At 45.6% G+C, this 15221-nt stretch overlaps 1 protein-coding gene across 3 annotated transcripts in view; it reads right to left on the bottom strand.

The window, feature by feature from the left end:
• HLF (HLF transcription factor, PAR bZIP family member) overlaps positions 1 to 12640 on the bottom strand; it is a 35909-nt gene extending 23269 nt beyond the window's left edge. For 2 of the 3 annotated variants that reach the window (XM_035558834.2, XM_035558837.2), the window contains exons 1-2: positions 12304 to 12640; positions 10953 to 11288 (exon numbers count right to left, since the gene is read on the bottom strand). In XM_035558834.2, coding sequence (XP_035414727.1) covers positions 10953 to 11288; positions 12304 to 12409 — 442 coding nt within the window. In that variant the 5' untranslated portion in view covers positions 12410 to 12640. The remainder of the gene's footprint in view (positions 1 to 10952; positions 11289 to 12303) is intronic. The other variant, XM_035558835.2, reaches the window with a different exon arrangement.
• Between the last annotated feature and the right edge of the window lie 2581 nt (positions 12641 to 15221).

Here is a 15221-nt window from a genome sequence, read left to right as displayed (position 1 = left end):
TAAACTATACACGTGCAGTAGCTGGTGAAATCAGAGACACACACGGGTTGACAATTACACCTCCAGCTCCTTCCTTCTGTTTGGCTCATGGTTTCTTTTCACGTGTTCAGAAGAGCTTCCAGAGACTACCATGACTTTCAACAATGACTTCAGCCGCGTCGCACTGAGAAAATTGAACAGATAAGAATATGTAAAAGTGTGTCCTAAACCAGGCGCTATGTCCAGTCCAACAGAGATCAGCCCTTCTGTGAGCAGCCACGTGATTGTGAAGGGACAAATGTCAGGTCTCAGAGACTGGACAATCTAGGCCCTGATTTTTTTAAGTGCTGAGATACCAACTTAACAGAGGTGTTTCAAATAGACAGACACCTGAACTGCAGCTGTCCAACACTTGTAGCTGAAGGCTTGAGGTCTAACCTCCTCAAAAGGTGGATACGCAGGTGAACTTTAACTATGCTGTACTCTTTCCTAATTCTCTCATAGTTTAAGTGATGCAGGTGTTCAGAAGGTCAACCTCCTGCTCCCATTTACTCAGCCTGTATTACTCTCAACAAATGGCTCAATCACCATAAGGACCAGACCAGTACCACTTCAGAAAAACCTGCACCTTATCAATACTCTAATTCACACAGGACAAAATGCAGTGTAAGGCATTAGGAGAACACAGTTAAGTAACATGGCAAAATCTTGGTATCCGATTTAAACCCATATTGGATATCTATGCTCTTCTCTTCCAAGAAAAATAATCTTCACTACCAACAGGGGAATTAATTTCTTGCTTATCACTGTACTCACAGTGGTGCAGAGGGCAGGCCCTACACAGCTGGTGACAAAGGCCAGGCTGTGGTCAGGGCCTTGGGACTAACCTGCTCAGGTAGCTGCAGTCCCAGGAGAAGGCTGGAAACATGAGTGGGAATTAAACAGAGGTGCCCTACAATTCTCATTTTCACTCCCCAGCGCCTGCACACTCCTTAGCACTCCTCAGAGCAGCACTCACCAGCTGACTGGGGCCATCCTGACCACCCACCTCCAGGTGCCGACTTGCACTGCCTGCATCCCAAGTCCTCATTGCTCCTCCCTCACCCTGCCGTAAGCAAAGAGAACAGGGCTCCTCCGTGGGGCTGGCCCAATGTACACAATGGGTGTACCACATGAAGTTACCTCACAATGCATGAAACATAAAAAATATATACTGTCGTCAAAACTTAACGTAGACATCCATATGCTGCTGTGATGAACCTCAAGTGGCACTGAGCTCGGCGCTTGCAGTAACTTCAGAACTGCACCTGAATTTTACTCTCTCAACGTTAAGCTCAAGGCAATGTCTTAGACTTAGCTTAAAATAATAAATAAAAAATAGGCAAAGCAAAAAAAATTGTAACATTTCCATATAAAATTTCTCCAACTTAGTTCTGAGAAAGCAGGATGAAACTCGAGAGTTTCCATACAGCTTTCTCCGCCCCCCCCCCCTTTTTTTTTTTTTTTTTTTAAAAAAAAGGACGCTTCATATAGCGTATACCACTGTATGATGCCAGTGTCAGACCAAACGTACTTTCAGGACTCAGGTAAGTGTTATCTTACCAAAAAGGGTATTGAAACATCTCGGTGCTGGGCTGGAAGCAGAAGGTGGTTCTGTTGTAACAGACTCCTAAATGCCCTGACAAGTATGTGCGTTCAGGGCAGAGGGAAGGGGATGCGAAGGGAGCAGGGGAGTCGATCCAGCAGCGCCGTATTAGACTGCAAGCGTGTTGTGTCATTACAGCTTTATCCCGACACACCCATATTTACAGCACACAATGTACTGTACAATTCACAATGCCAAGAAACTCAACATATCTAATCTGGCAGAAAAACAAAGTCATATCAGGTTAATCCAATTCTTAAATTGCACAACTTCGAAAAGCCAATAGGAAAACAAGCCTTCCCCTAGCTCCCGCTCCCCCTTTCCTCCTCCCAGCACACATACCCTGCCACGACCTACTTTTCTCTTTGATCCCTGAACATTTTTAGCCCACTCTCACTGTCCCATGTTTCTCATTCACTTCTAACCCACCTCCACCCCAGACCCTGATGGAAAGTTACACTGATTAGAACAAGCTGTAAAAGGAAGCTTTGTGCAGAGCGCCCGGGCTAAAACGCACTGCGGAGAATGAATGGCAGGACACATACACAAGGTCACTTGGACGTGTGCCCACATGTGATACTGCAATAATTGTGATAAGATAACAGGCCTCAAATTTAAACTTGGCTGACTGCAAGGGAGTTTCAAATTGGGCAGTGGAGCTGGAGCGCTTCTGCTGCACCAGAGGAACAGGATATAGCAAGGCTGCATAAACGCTCAGCTTTTTAGGTAAAATAACTTTGCTCAACTTCAGAAGATCAAGATTGTTCCATTACCTGCGTTTGGTGCTTTTGGGATTTCGCCTGCAAATCATACAGCTGGTTTTCCAACTTCTCTTTTTAAATGAAACCTTAGAGTCATGTAATCACACAACTCCAGGAGACGAGGATTTTAAAGGAAGAATAATGGTGGAAAAAAGTTTGACACCCGCTGGCAACCAATTAAACCTCGTTTCTTGTAGATTTGTTTCTCAAAGTGAATCACCATCTCATGGTGTCTAGAAGGGTGTCAGCTCTCATCGAAGCACTTCACACACATCAGGCATTTTAAAGGTTTTATGTAAGTTCTCTGATATAGAAAATGCACATTAACATTACAGCTCTTCCTGCTCACTAACATATTCCTATCATATCCAGTCATTTATTTTCATGACATTTTAGCAGTCTAATTACTCTATCAGAATCTCAACTTGCTTGCCACATTTGCCTGTAATCAGCCTATATACTCAAAAATCTCGATCAGGAGCACACAAGAGGCCATACACACCTAGCATAAGGTTTGCTTTCACAGCAAATCATGCAAGAAAACCCACAACATCCATCTATCACAGTCAGCGACAGAGCTGCAAGAGTTACATACACAAAATGGCCAAATGCCCCACGCTGTAACATGGGGCCACAGCTGCAGGGATTACAGACGTCAGTAACATCTGTATTTCCACTATGCAGCACAAAGACAGAGGGAACACAGTGGTATGTCTGATTGCTGCAGGCTCCTTCAAATTAAGTCAGTTTAACCCTCTCTGTTGTGATGAGGAGCAGGATTTGTTTTCAACTGCCAGTTCCTACTTACTAAGCACCTAGCTGGTTTTGAAACTGACTTCTTGCTGGAGTGGGACTCATTTCCAAACCTTGCAATGGTGAGTTTGTGAAAGTGACCAAACCATTTTAAATCACCTCCTTTATTTCAATGCAGCCCCTCTCATTTTGAGTCTGTTCTATACTCCATAGAGTAACATAGGCTTCTACGAGAAGGTTTAGTACTATTACTTCAGTATTCTCTAAACACTGATTGCTCCATAAAACAGCTCTGCAGGAGTATTTTGTCTTTCGAAGTTTCACGTTAATGTTTCTTCCCTTTTCCAAAAGGCAATCTACAGTTTCTTTCCTTGCCTCCTCAGAATCTCAAGTCATAAGCAGTTCCTAGTGAGACCACATTTAAACTCAGTTTTGGATGCCTTCCTCTGCATTACTATTGCTGAGTTATCAGGTCACCTCAAATAACGCTGCATCCACATACAGGAATTAAGAGAGTGGCGAGCCTTGCAAGTGTTCCAAAAAAAGTTAAGGTCCAGTCATTGCCACACAAAGTAATGGATCTTGCTGGGGATGGAGAGCCCTGTTCATTCATTTGTTTATTAAATTCAGGAGTACCAACCAGCTCTGTAATGAATTACTTAATCTTTGACCTATTGTCCACAGCCATGTTCCAGAACAAAGAATTTATAGCAAGCTGAGCTCCCTAAGGCTAATTGGAAAAGAACTTTTTTCCTTTAAAACTATTATCCATCCTCAACCTATCTTTGTCACAAAATGCATTTTCACCTCTCTGCTTATACACCTGAATATCTAAGGATGACATTTTGTCACAGACGAGCTACTGCCATAGTTCACTCTGACATCTGCTTGTAGTAAACACACGCTAAAACATTGATCTATGGGTACCTGCCAAGTTATCTTCCAGTAATAACTTACATTTTCACTCCAGTTAACGAGGACCTGAGTTTTCTAGGACCCTAACACAATCTGGATTTTTTATTCTTTGTTCTACAAACGGCCACACACCAAAACACAAGCTTGCGAGCAAAGGGTGCCAAAATCCTCGATGCCTGTTTTCATTAAACAGCAAATAATATGAACAAGAGAATACTAGCAGTAAGATGAAGAGCTAAAGCTGTTTCTCTAAAAGTTGAGCAGAGAACCCCTAAGCAAAAGAGTGCCACATCAGAGACACTAAGCAAGGGTGCTGGATGGTGTACAATGAAAATCTGGGCTGAATTTAGCCCTGGCAAGATTTAGTTCAACCAGAGAACGGGACAGGGAAGCAAAACTATACAACAGCTTCAAAGCTGGTCAGAAAATGCGGTTGAACAATAACTTGTAGTCATTTAAAACTTGATGGATGGCACCTCAGTTACACAAAGCTGAAGTGCCCTGAAGAACCCCAGCAGAAAAAAGAAATGATGAAATGCCTAACAGACACTGCCTTACCTGCCCGCGTTAGCTCTCCCCCCGTTACATCTGAAGCTCTCAGGTCCCAGCTCAGCTTTGTGACAGACAGCTTCTTTAACGCTGTTTGCTGGCTCCTTCGATGCCATTTGCTCATGAAACATTGCCATACAAGCTACAAAATCTGTTTATACTGTATTCATTTTGACACAGATGTGCATTTTAACATCCATTTTCTATATTTACTCCTCACATATAACTTACTCCATTAGTTCCTACCGGATTTGAGGTTTGCTTTAAACAATTGCTTTTTTCCAGACCCTTCGCCATTTACCTCACATAGAATAGCTCAAACCACTGTTTTTCTTGCATATAACTTAGTTGAAATGCTCCTTCCTGATCCTCACAATCTTTTGTGGAATCCTGACAAAATATTGCAATATATTTTATGAAAGTAAGACTTTTCAAAAGCAAGCTAATGATTATGTTAGTGTGTAATACAAATATTAAATAGCTGCACGGCATTCTGCCAGCCAAGCTTCTGATTTCATAATGATCTAAAGTATTCTTTACTGATGACAAGTATGTCCTTCCATTCTGAGGGAGCTCCACTGGTATGCTGAGACCAGCTACCCCCCTTAAAAAAGTCCAGAAAGATCAATGAGAAGAGAATGGATGGTGACATTTTGCTGGTCCACCTAGGAGCTGCTGAAGGAGGGCAGTCAACAAGCTGTGCTGAAATCAGCGGCACCACACGAGAAGTAAAGTACTCATCGCTGAGACTCACTGGGCAGAATCTGGCCGCTGCTGGCTCCCACAACTGCCAATCTGCTGTCATATACATATGTAGAGATTGCAACAATTTAGTATGTTTCCTCGTAGCTTCATCTAATCAGATAGCATCAATGTCTTTATATACATCTCCTGATGACATCTTGTCTCTTAACTCTAACATATTGTTTCATGAAAGACTTCAGGGTGTACTCGCTTCTTAAAAATCAAACCCCTGCACCAGACGATCAGTCAGCCAAACACGCTGAGGTGGGAAGCAGGGCTAGGAGAAAGTCACAGCATTTTCCTAGGTAACTGCAACAAGTTCAACTCTTGGCATCCCTGAAACACCTTCCTCAAGGGACAAAACCCACGCTTGCTCCCTCTGCGTACCCTCTTCCTAACACCAGACAGCCCTTACACGCTTACACGGCTGGATCTGTGTGGAAGGCACCGTTCCACAGGAGAACTCAAGCATCAGGCCATGTACATTTTTAAAGTATAGTACAAAACCCAAGATCTTTCTTGCTGTTTACTGTTTGAACTCCTAAGAAACTTCAAGTTCTTTCACGTAGTTGAGCAATTATTTAACCAATAATCAACATTTAATAGCAAATATTAAAATTAGATCTTTTGAAAGAGACACAGTGTTCTTGCTTCTAGCATTAACAAGGCTTGTTCGTTCAGCACTTTTTCCCCTTGTTATCATGTGACAGGCTATTTTTAATATTTGCCGGAATATATTTTGCATCTTCCTTTGATCCAGAAAGCAGCATGCGAGGCTTGCCTGGATATTGCCTTCCCCTTGCAGCGCACAGAGCTGCGCTTTTCCACTTGACTGCAATTTCGGCACTGGCTGGTAATGGCAGGAGCACGCAGCCACGCACGCGTGCCTGCTGCTCTAGCACAGGCCGTGCTGAGCAGCCTGCACAGGGGACTGCCACGTGCCCGGAGCACATGGTGGTGCAGGCAGCAGCCATTCAGAGCCTCACGTGAGAGTCAATGTGAAGAGCAGCTCTGGTACAGCCTGCCGGGCGGTTTAGCTGGTCATTCCCTTGTTATCACGTGGGACACCAAAGGTGAGGAAGCACCCAGCTCCTCTCGGTGCTGCAGGTAGAAGCCCTCACCTCTAAGGAACAGGGCTCACATTATGGCTCACGTAACCCTGAACCGCTTGTAAACAGCGATTAGAGCTCAGGAGAGGGTTCCGCAGACAAGCTGGCTGCTGGGAATGCTGCCCTTCACACTACAAAGGCTGTGCTGGAAGAGAAGGTCACGTTAAGAAACACAGGGGAAGGAAGACTACAATAAAGGGAGTGTTGCACACACCCTTCTGTGGGCTGCCCCCTTCACCAAGTCATTCCCAGTACACAGCTGAGCAGCCGGATGGAGCAAGAGCAAACCATCCCCATCGGCAGTATGTCTATCGCAAACAAGTTAAAAAAAATACCAAAACCCACCCAGTCCTGCCTGGTGTCAGTTGTTACAATTCAGTATCCATGCAAGAAGTAAAAGGCAATGGGTAACGTGCTCTAGATGAAATCTCTCTGCCGAGTATGTACAATAAAGCATTTAATAAATCTTCATGTTCTTCCAAGAGGGGGGCTGAGGGGAGCACACTTCAAAAAGCTGAACACCATTTCTGTTTGATGAATGCACCTCTGAATCTTATTTTGCCACTGAAAGCAAAGACTTTTAGATATCTCACATCTGTATTTCTGCAACAGATTACAAAGCTTGCTTTTCTATTTTTTTCCCCTTAATCTTTGGCAGATCCTTTGCAAGTAGTCTAAGGCACCCAGCAATCCAGACACTGCAGAGTGAAAACCACTGTCACAGGAATGCAAAGACAGGAGGTTTTTTTTTTTTTTTTTTTTTTTTTTTTAACTTCCCATGGCCCTATCCTCCATAAGGAGCAGGGCTGTAACAACACAGGGGACATCACTGTGTCAGCAGGATCCCCCTCTGATGTAGCCCTATAGCCAAGGCTTTTGCTGCAAACAGAAAATTCACATCTAAATCTCGAAGAACACAAATCCTCTAATTAGAGTCTTCCACCAGACTTAGCTAATGCTTCTGAACTCTAATTCACTCCATGCAAACCCTTTACGCTGCTATCCTGTTCACCCAAATAGGGGCTACCCACAGAAAAAACAGACAGGTAAAAGCAACCCCCCCCATCTAACTTCAAAATATGATACTCCCTTTATATATAAACAGCTATGAATACTCCCAATTTCATTAAATTACACCACAGTTAAACACAGATTTACATTCAACCAAAAAACAGCAAAAGACAAAAGATCTGCAACAGAAGAAGAAATAAGAGAACACGTTTGCAGTAACAGGTAACTTTAAAAGCTAGTTTTAAAATAACTTTTACTGAGAAAGATTAATTTTCAACCAACTAATCGGCACCCACTACAGGGAAAAATAATGTTTCAGATACATCTGTGTTATAATGAATGACTGTCTGCAACACTAAAATTAATAAATAGCATTTTGATTTAAAGTGATACTATGAAAAAGAAATACTTCAGTACTATAGATTCCAGTTTTGAAAAAAAAAAACCATTATCCTGCATCCCTTCTCTTCACAAAGGAGACCAGTTTTTGCACAGATTGCCCAAACAGAAATTTACAAGACAGCGGGTGCTCACTTTGTTATTTGCTATAGTCCAGAGAATAAATGTCAAACTGGTGAGACTAAACATTTTTCCAACAACCAGACAGTGCAAGCTGGAAATAAAGAACTCAGATAAACTTATAAGGAACCATTTGTTGTTGTTTTGGGTTTTGTTTGTTAGCTTTCCACTATTACAAGATCCACAAGGATCTTGTAGTATCATGTTTAGAGCCATGGTCAGTCCAGCTTTGCTGAACCTGACCCCAGTTCTCACTGAAAAGCAATGCAAATTTTCAGATCTCTTCCATACTTCCATAGGCAGTATAAAACACATATCGAGGTGACACCACTGGTTTCTAAAGACAGGTAAGGCTTGCCTTTCAACACATGCACAAAATTAAATCTTCTCATGTCACTTCTGTGTCACTTCTGTGTAGACCTCTCTGCCTGAGCTACACCACGTACGCATGGGACCCACATTCGGTGTTCCACGCTCACATATACCTCCTTGCCCGTACACAGCCTACGCAAGTCTCAGATTGTTGCCCAACTACACGTGATATACTGATGCTAAATGCTGCAGAGTCATTTAAAGTAGGGATGCAAGAAGCACAACATTTGACCCTTGCTTCAGTCCGAGTCCACACCACATACTCACACAGGCCATCAAAAAATTAAGATAAAAGTCAGTGGAGACAAAACATTTTTAGAAGAACTACTATCACCTGGAAATTTCAGTTTTCCTAAAAATAATACAACCATGCGGAATTAATTTTTATTGAAATTGTGTACTTTATATTATTTGTCTTGGGTTTATTACAATAATACAAATCACAACAGCCATGTATATTGAAACAGTAGCTCACACCAATTAAAAAAAAACCTTTCTTCATATGACAGTTTTAAAAGAGTCTTTAAAGGTCTTATAGGATTTATTAACCAAAAGGCTCTACTATAATAATTTTAACATTTAGCTCCAGACTAGCTTTAATATTTCAAAGCAGCACATTTGCCTCAACACTTTTATGACAACTTTAAATGATCGTTTTATTTTCACGAGAAATGTTTTTAATCCTGTGTATTTTAAAGATTGCTCAAACACTAAAATCCACGACGATCCCTACAAAAAAAGACTGTCAGATTTTTATATGACAGCACAAAAAAATCCATTAATCTGACAATAAACCAGACTACTGTTAATTAAGCCACAGTACCTATCTGCAACAGGGGAAAAAAATCTTAAGAAATGGAATGAGCTCACCCTTCCAAAAAAAGGAGTTTAATCCAAACCTATTATTCTTAGGACAAGGTGGTATGGAGAAAAAAATACCTTCAAGCTAAGGTACTTTATCCTACCCCAAGAGACCCGATTCCTTTTTACAACCATACATAAGCATTCAGTTTTAGTGAGAAAAGTTTGTAACCCCCAGCTGCAAACAGCTCAGGGAAAAACCCAAAAATCAATGAAATGAAAGCAAGTCATGCAGGCAGATGATTACAAATAAATTCTGACAGGTGATCATTAAAAGCCTGGCACAAAACCAGCCTCCCTTAAAAAAAGGATGAGGACAGATTATCTGCTTTTAATTTTGTGTGCAGAAGTGACAGAAAATGGGGTAGCATACCCACACTATTTATAAGAACTGGCTTGGGAAAATCAGGGTAGTTTTTTTTTTTTTTTTTTTTTTTTTAAAATATTCCACTCTTGCCAACTCCAAATATATTTCAACTTTGGAAACCCTTACAAGTTATTGGTTAACTATGAAATGCCTTGAAATTGAAATACAAAAAGTAAAATCCACGTAACATGAGTAAATGAAATCCACGACTAAACACTAATCTGATGTGGGGCCAAAGAGTCTGTTGACAGGTTTGGGGTGTTTTGTGGGGTATTTTATTTCTTTTTAATGAGAAAGGAATGTTGTAGATTTTAAGACTTTTCCACTTCATCCTGCTCCACAACTTTTGTCCTTCTATTTATTTATTTTGCCTCCTTATCAGATGACTCTGACAATGACTTCGCACGCTGAGCATGGCAAACGATCAAGCAGAAGGGAGAGGAGTGGTTTCCTGCTCCCAAGAGCACACTTTGCTCTAGCAAACCTTGTGTGAGCAGAAGAGCACAGTAAGTCACCCTTACACTTTTTTTTAAATAAAAAAAAAGCAAAGCTCCATGTTTTCTAAACTTTCATGTTGACAGAACTCCCAAAATCACGATCTCAGCCATGCTGGTGTCAAGCCATAGCAGTTATTCTGGATTTGTGCTAGCCTCTGAAGGGATGATTTAAAGTGTTAATAAACAAATAAAAGACTTCCGCTGATACCAAACAGGTTGGAAACACATTATGACCAGAATTTGGCTCCATGATGCCTTGTTTTCCTGCACCTTAAGCTAACTATAGAGGTAATTTATCAATGCCGGTCAGAGTTATACTTAGTTTATGCTGCTCTAACCAAGACTATAATGCATTTACAAAATTTAGTTCCTGCCCCACGTACTGTGGCAAATTTTACTGTGTTCAATACAGAATAAGATTGCAGCCAGAATTCCAAACAGGAAGCATTGTCTCTAAATTTCATCTTCAAAATAGTTACTCATGCCAAGTCTCCTATGTTCTTGCATCAAATACTAGTCAAGAAAAGGAACACTCACTTTCATTGTCCTCCCTGTTTATTTAACACCACGGCATTTACACATTACTATTCTGCTTGTGTGCTTTTTACTTGCCAACAGCTAGGCTACCAATGAAGAAAAGGTGACAGGAGTTTCCTTGGAATTCCTGCAGCTTCCTGACACAATTTAACCAAAAATCCCTGTGGAGCAACTTAGCAGTATCTAGAGCTTTTTGTTTTTTTTTTTTGCATGCAAATGAATCATACTGGCCCTCTCTAAACTGCCTGTCAACTGTACAGTGAGAAGTAATGATCTACAGCGGGGAGGAAGGCTCACGCCAAAATCCATAGGAAGTTCTTAGGGCTGATTTACCTGGTCTGACCGGGCTCTGCATGCAGTTCTGCGACACCATGCCTGGATGGACTGAAGTAGAAGCCCTGCTGCTGAGGTCCATGACAGAAGGTGATGCTGAGGTAGCTTGCTGGAGACCTGGCTGGTGCGGGCTATGCTCATGCTGGTTTGGGCTGGGTGGAATGCCATTTTCTGAGAGGAATTCTTCCAGGTCCATGTATTCCAACTGGAAAGTGTCTCCATCATATGGCAGTGTCTTGTCCCATAATGTTGGGCCCAAGAAAGCTGACTGAGGGACTGTGGTACTGGTGCTGTCATCATCTAACTTCTTCTCTTTGTCTTTTTCTTTACCGAATGCTTAAACAAAATACATAATAAATATATAAGAACTGAGTAATGAAAATATCACTGCTACTACTTATTTTTCCTGCACTCTTAGGAAACGCAGAAAATGAATACCTGCTTACAAAAATAACTCCCTTGATTCACTCTGGTTAGGAGAGAATAGAAGTCATGTCAACTGAGCACCTCTGCAGGATCCAGCCTTCCCCCTGCTTTTAGTTAACAATTCCATTGCGTGCATGGATTTGAACGTCAGCTTCAATAAATACTAATGGACTTAAAAGCAAGCATTTGAGCTAAAACAAGCTGGAAGACATTGCTATATACTGCTGAAAAGGAATAGTCTTGACCTCAACCTTAGGTATTTATTATCTTGTCACGCTTTAAAAAAAATAAAGGCCCTAGCCTTGCTAGTCCTTACACAAGCAAAGTAGCTGTCAAATTAAATATCTGTTTTGCTTGCTTTGCCTGCCTCATACTAAGCAGTAAGTTACAAAATAACGTATTATTTAGATAAATGATGATGCTGTTAATCTTACTAATATTTTAACATCACTAAGTTAAGACTGACAGCCTTTTTTTTTAAAGCCTGACAGAAGAGGTATTCTGACATGCAGGACAGCTAGCAAAAAATTCAAGGGTAGAACGAAAGCATAAATAAAAGTTAAAATCACGTTTCCTACCTATCCCTACAACAACACCCAGTGACTCCAACAAACGGTTTTAAGGGAAACACGGGATTTCTCCCAAATATTTGCAAGGCTTTAAACAGCTAAAGCCTCCTGCCCCCCGCCGTGCCTCGGCACCCCCCTGACCACCGCCAGCAGCCCCGGGCAGCCCTCGCAGGGGCTCGGCGAGCAGGACGGTGCCTCGGGCCCTCACCGGGAGCGGCCCGTTACCTCACCGCCGGGGGGGACGCACAAAATGAGGATAAAACCGGCGATATGGGGGCGGGGGCCGCCATTTCGGGGCGCCTGCCCCTCCGTGGGGCTGGGGGGAGGGGGGTCGGGGCTGCCGGAGGAAGCCTCACCGTCATCGTGAGCGAGCGGCAGCTTGAGCGGGTTTTCCAGCAGGGACTTGAGCACCCCGTAGGTGGGAGGCAGGAACGGGGGGGTCAGCGGGAGCGGCCGCGACATGGTGGGCTCTGCCTCTGCGGCGGCTCCTTCCCCTTCGGCTGGCGGAGCGGCTGCTGGACGGGAGTGGGGGCGGGGGGAGCCGGGCAGAGCCGGGCCGGGCCTCGGGGCGCCTGCAGGCCGCCGGAGCAGGGGAGCGGGAGAGGCGCCTCCGCCGCGCAGCGCCCTGCCTCCCTCCCGCAGCTCCCTCCCGCAGCGCCCTGCCTGCCGCCCTCCTGCCGCCCGCCCGCCGCCCGCTCTGCGCCGCGCGCCCCGGCCGCGCGCCCATGTGCAGGCGCTGCCGCCGCTGACGTCAGGCGCGCCGCGGCCACGCCATTGGTGCGGGGGGACAGGCGGGCGGCCACGCCCCGATTTAATGTACCCGCCCCCTCCGGTGGCCCCTCCCCCTCGTTGTGGCCCCACCCCCTCGTGGTGGCCCCGCCCCTCGAGGGGTGTAGGCCCCCTCCTTCCCCCCGCCCAGCGGCACGCGGCGGGGCGGGGCGGGGCGGGGCGGGGCGGTTTCCCTGGTAACCGTTTCGCGGCCTCCCAACGGCCGGCCCCGCGCGGCGCTGAGGGAATCGGCGGCGGCACCCCCGCTTGGGCAACCCCTCACCGCCCTCCCGGGATTCGGGCGCTGCCCGTTCCGTCAGCTATGGCCTCTGCGGCCGCCCTGCAGGGATATTAGACCTCCCCAGCCTCCCACCGGAGGCCCCACAGAGCTCCCTCGCCGGTAGTGCGGGAGGAAAGTGGTGTTGGCCCGCAGCCGGGGGGTACCGGCTGTGAAGGAGCTTTCCACCCGGCACGGAGAGGCAGAACGGGGTAACAGCACAGCAATGTGTGTGGTACCTGGGCAGGAAAACGAGCAGGGGGTTATTAAGTGATTGTACACATTCCGGCGGTGCCCCAGATGGCCAAATTGCTAGTTACTGAGAGCCTCTAATTACAAAAGTACAGAGCGAGGGACGTAAAGAGGGCAATGATTGGCAAGCCATGTGTAGACGTGGTGCACAATGCTTTTTTGTGCAGTATAAAGAAAAAAATAGGTTTAGGAGATTTGGTAGGCAACAGAGAGTAAACAGAAATAGAAGATGTAAAAGTAATAAGGATATTGGGTAATGCCAGTAACAAGCAAGATTAGCTAGGGATGTAATGAAAGCTCGGCTTGGGCAGAATTACTGAAGTTTTTACGGCTGTTGATGTAACTGACATTTCAGACAAAATATACCCAGAGAAGTAGCATTTTCAATGAAATCAAATGACATGAAAACCGTACTGTTTCACCACTTGGCATTGAACAGGATAAACTATGTTTAGATCTGTGCAAGCACAGAACAAGAAGCAACAAGACATGCTGAGGACCAAACAGAATTACAGACCGTGCAGGAGCTGGGAATTTCCTGGCTGAGGAAGCTCTAACAACACTTTCCAATACATGGACCAGCCAGAAAAACTGAGAAAAGTACCCAAGTACTGGTGGTGCTGGAGCTGTGCTCTTCAATTTCGCACTGTAACAGGAGCAGTGATTTAACTCCAGTCTTGCCACACAGGCAGGTTTCATTCCAACCAGCCTCAATTCGCAGGCTCTCAGGACACCGAGTGGACTGTGGGCAGGTACCTGCCCGTTGGTGACCGATGGCTGCACCTTCTCAAGGGGCCCACCGCTCATTCATGCTATTTCAGCCCCTGGCTTACCCCTCACACCACACCCCAGGTCAGGCCAACACAACCCAGACCCATCTAATTGCACGCTAACTGGAATTCTACATTTTCCAACCTGTCAAATGTACAACAACTTGGTGTGTATTCTTAGCATTCATGCAGAGCAAGTTTATGGTTTGTGAAGGACCATGACAGCCATTTAGTTTTTGTATAGAAGGCACCTTGACTGGTCCCCAACTGGAAAACCAAAAACCCTCAGCCAACGTTTATGATTGTGCCCTTGGTGTTTCCATCACAGAAATGTGATCAGATTCACGGCGCAAAGATCGAATTTTTCGAACTGCATACATGTAAGTTAATATATCACTTTCCGAGATTTTTTTTTTTTTAATTTAATTATCCTCTAGCAAAGACAATTTGAAAAGACCACTTAAGCTGCAAACACCGCCACATGGGGGGCGTCCTTCCACCTCCACACCAGGACCCGATACCAGTGCCTCAGGCACTCCAGCGGTGTTGGGGGCACACACGGACTTCAGCGGCAGTGCAGCAGCTGATGCAGGCTTTTTTTGTGCTTTTTGTTTTTTTTTTTCCTTGTTTTTTCTCCGCAGGGAGTCTCACAAACGGGCACGTGCGGTCCTCCTTCCCCGCAGCCCTGCCCTCACCTCCCACCGCCCCAACGTCCGCCCCCCTCACGCGGCGGTACCGGGGGGGGGGGGGGGAGTAAGACGGGGGAGCGGAGGGAGGGGGCCGTTAGGCGCGCGAGGCCGTCGCGTGAGCGCGCGGCCTGACCTACTTTGGGCCAATGGCAGGGCGCGGCGAGCCTGGAACCGCCGCAACGGCCGCGCCCCGCCCCGCCCCCTCCCTCGCGCCTCGCCTCAGGTCACCTCGCGCGGACCCGGCCACTGAGGCGGCGGCGCGGGCACGCGCACGGCCCTTGAGGGGCCCCGGCCCCGCCGCGTGCTGCTGCCTCCTGAGGGAAGGGCCCCCGAGGCAGGGGGAGGAGGTGCACGGAGGAGTGGGAAAGCCTACGTACATATTCAGCCTCTTGGAGCTCTGATGTGCCCGAAAGCAGCGAAACAGCCCGGTGTCAGCCTCGGTGTTACATCTCCCCCTGGGCGGCTGGCACGTTACTCAGGTTCACAAAAAGCGCCGCGCCTGGCTGCCCTCACCGCCA

Source organism: Cygnus atratus, chromosome 18, assembly GCF_013377495.2.
Source record: "Cygnus atratus isolate AKBS03 ecotype Queensland, Australia chromosome 18, CAtr_DNAZoo_HiC_assembly, whole genome shotgun sequence".
NCBI classification, from domain to species: Eukaryota; Metazoa; Chordata; class Aves; order Anseriformes; family Anatidae; genus Cygnus; species Cygnus atratus.
Note: the sequence above shows the minus strand (reverse complement) of the source record. Positions and strands in the feature narration are given on the sequence as shown.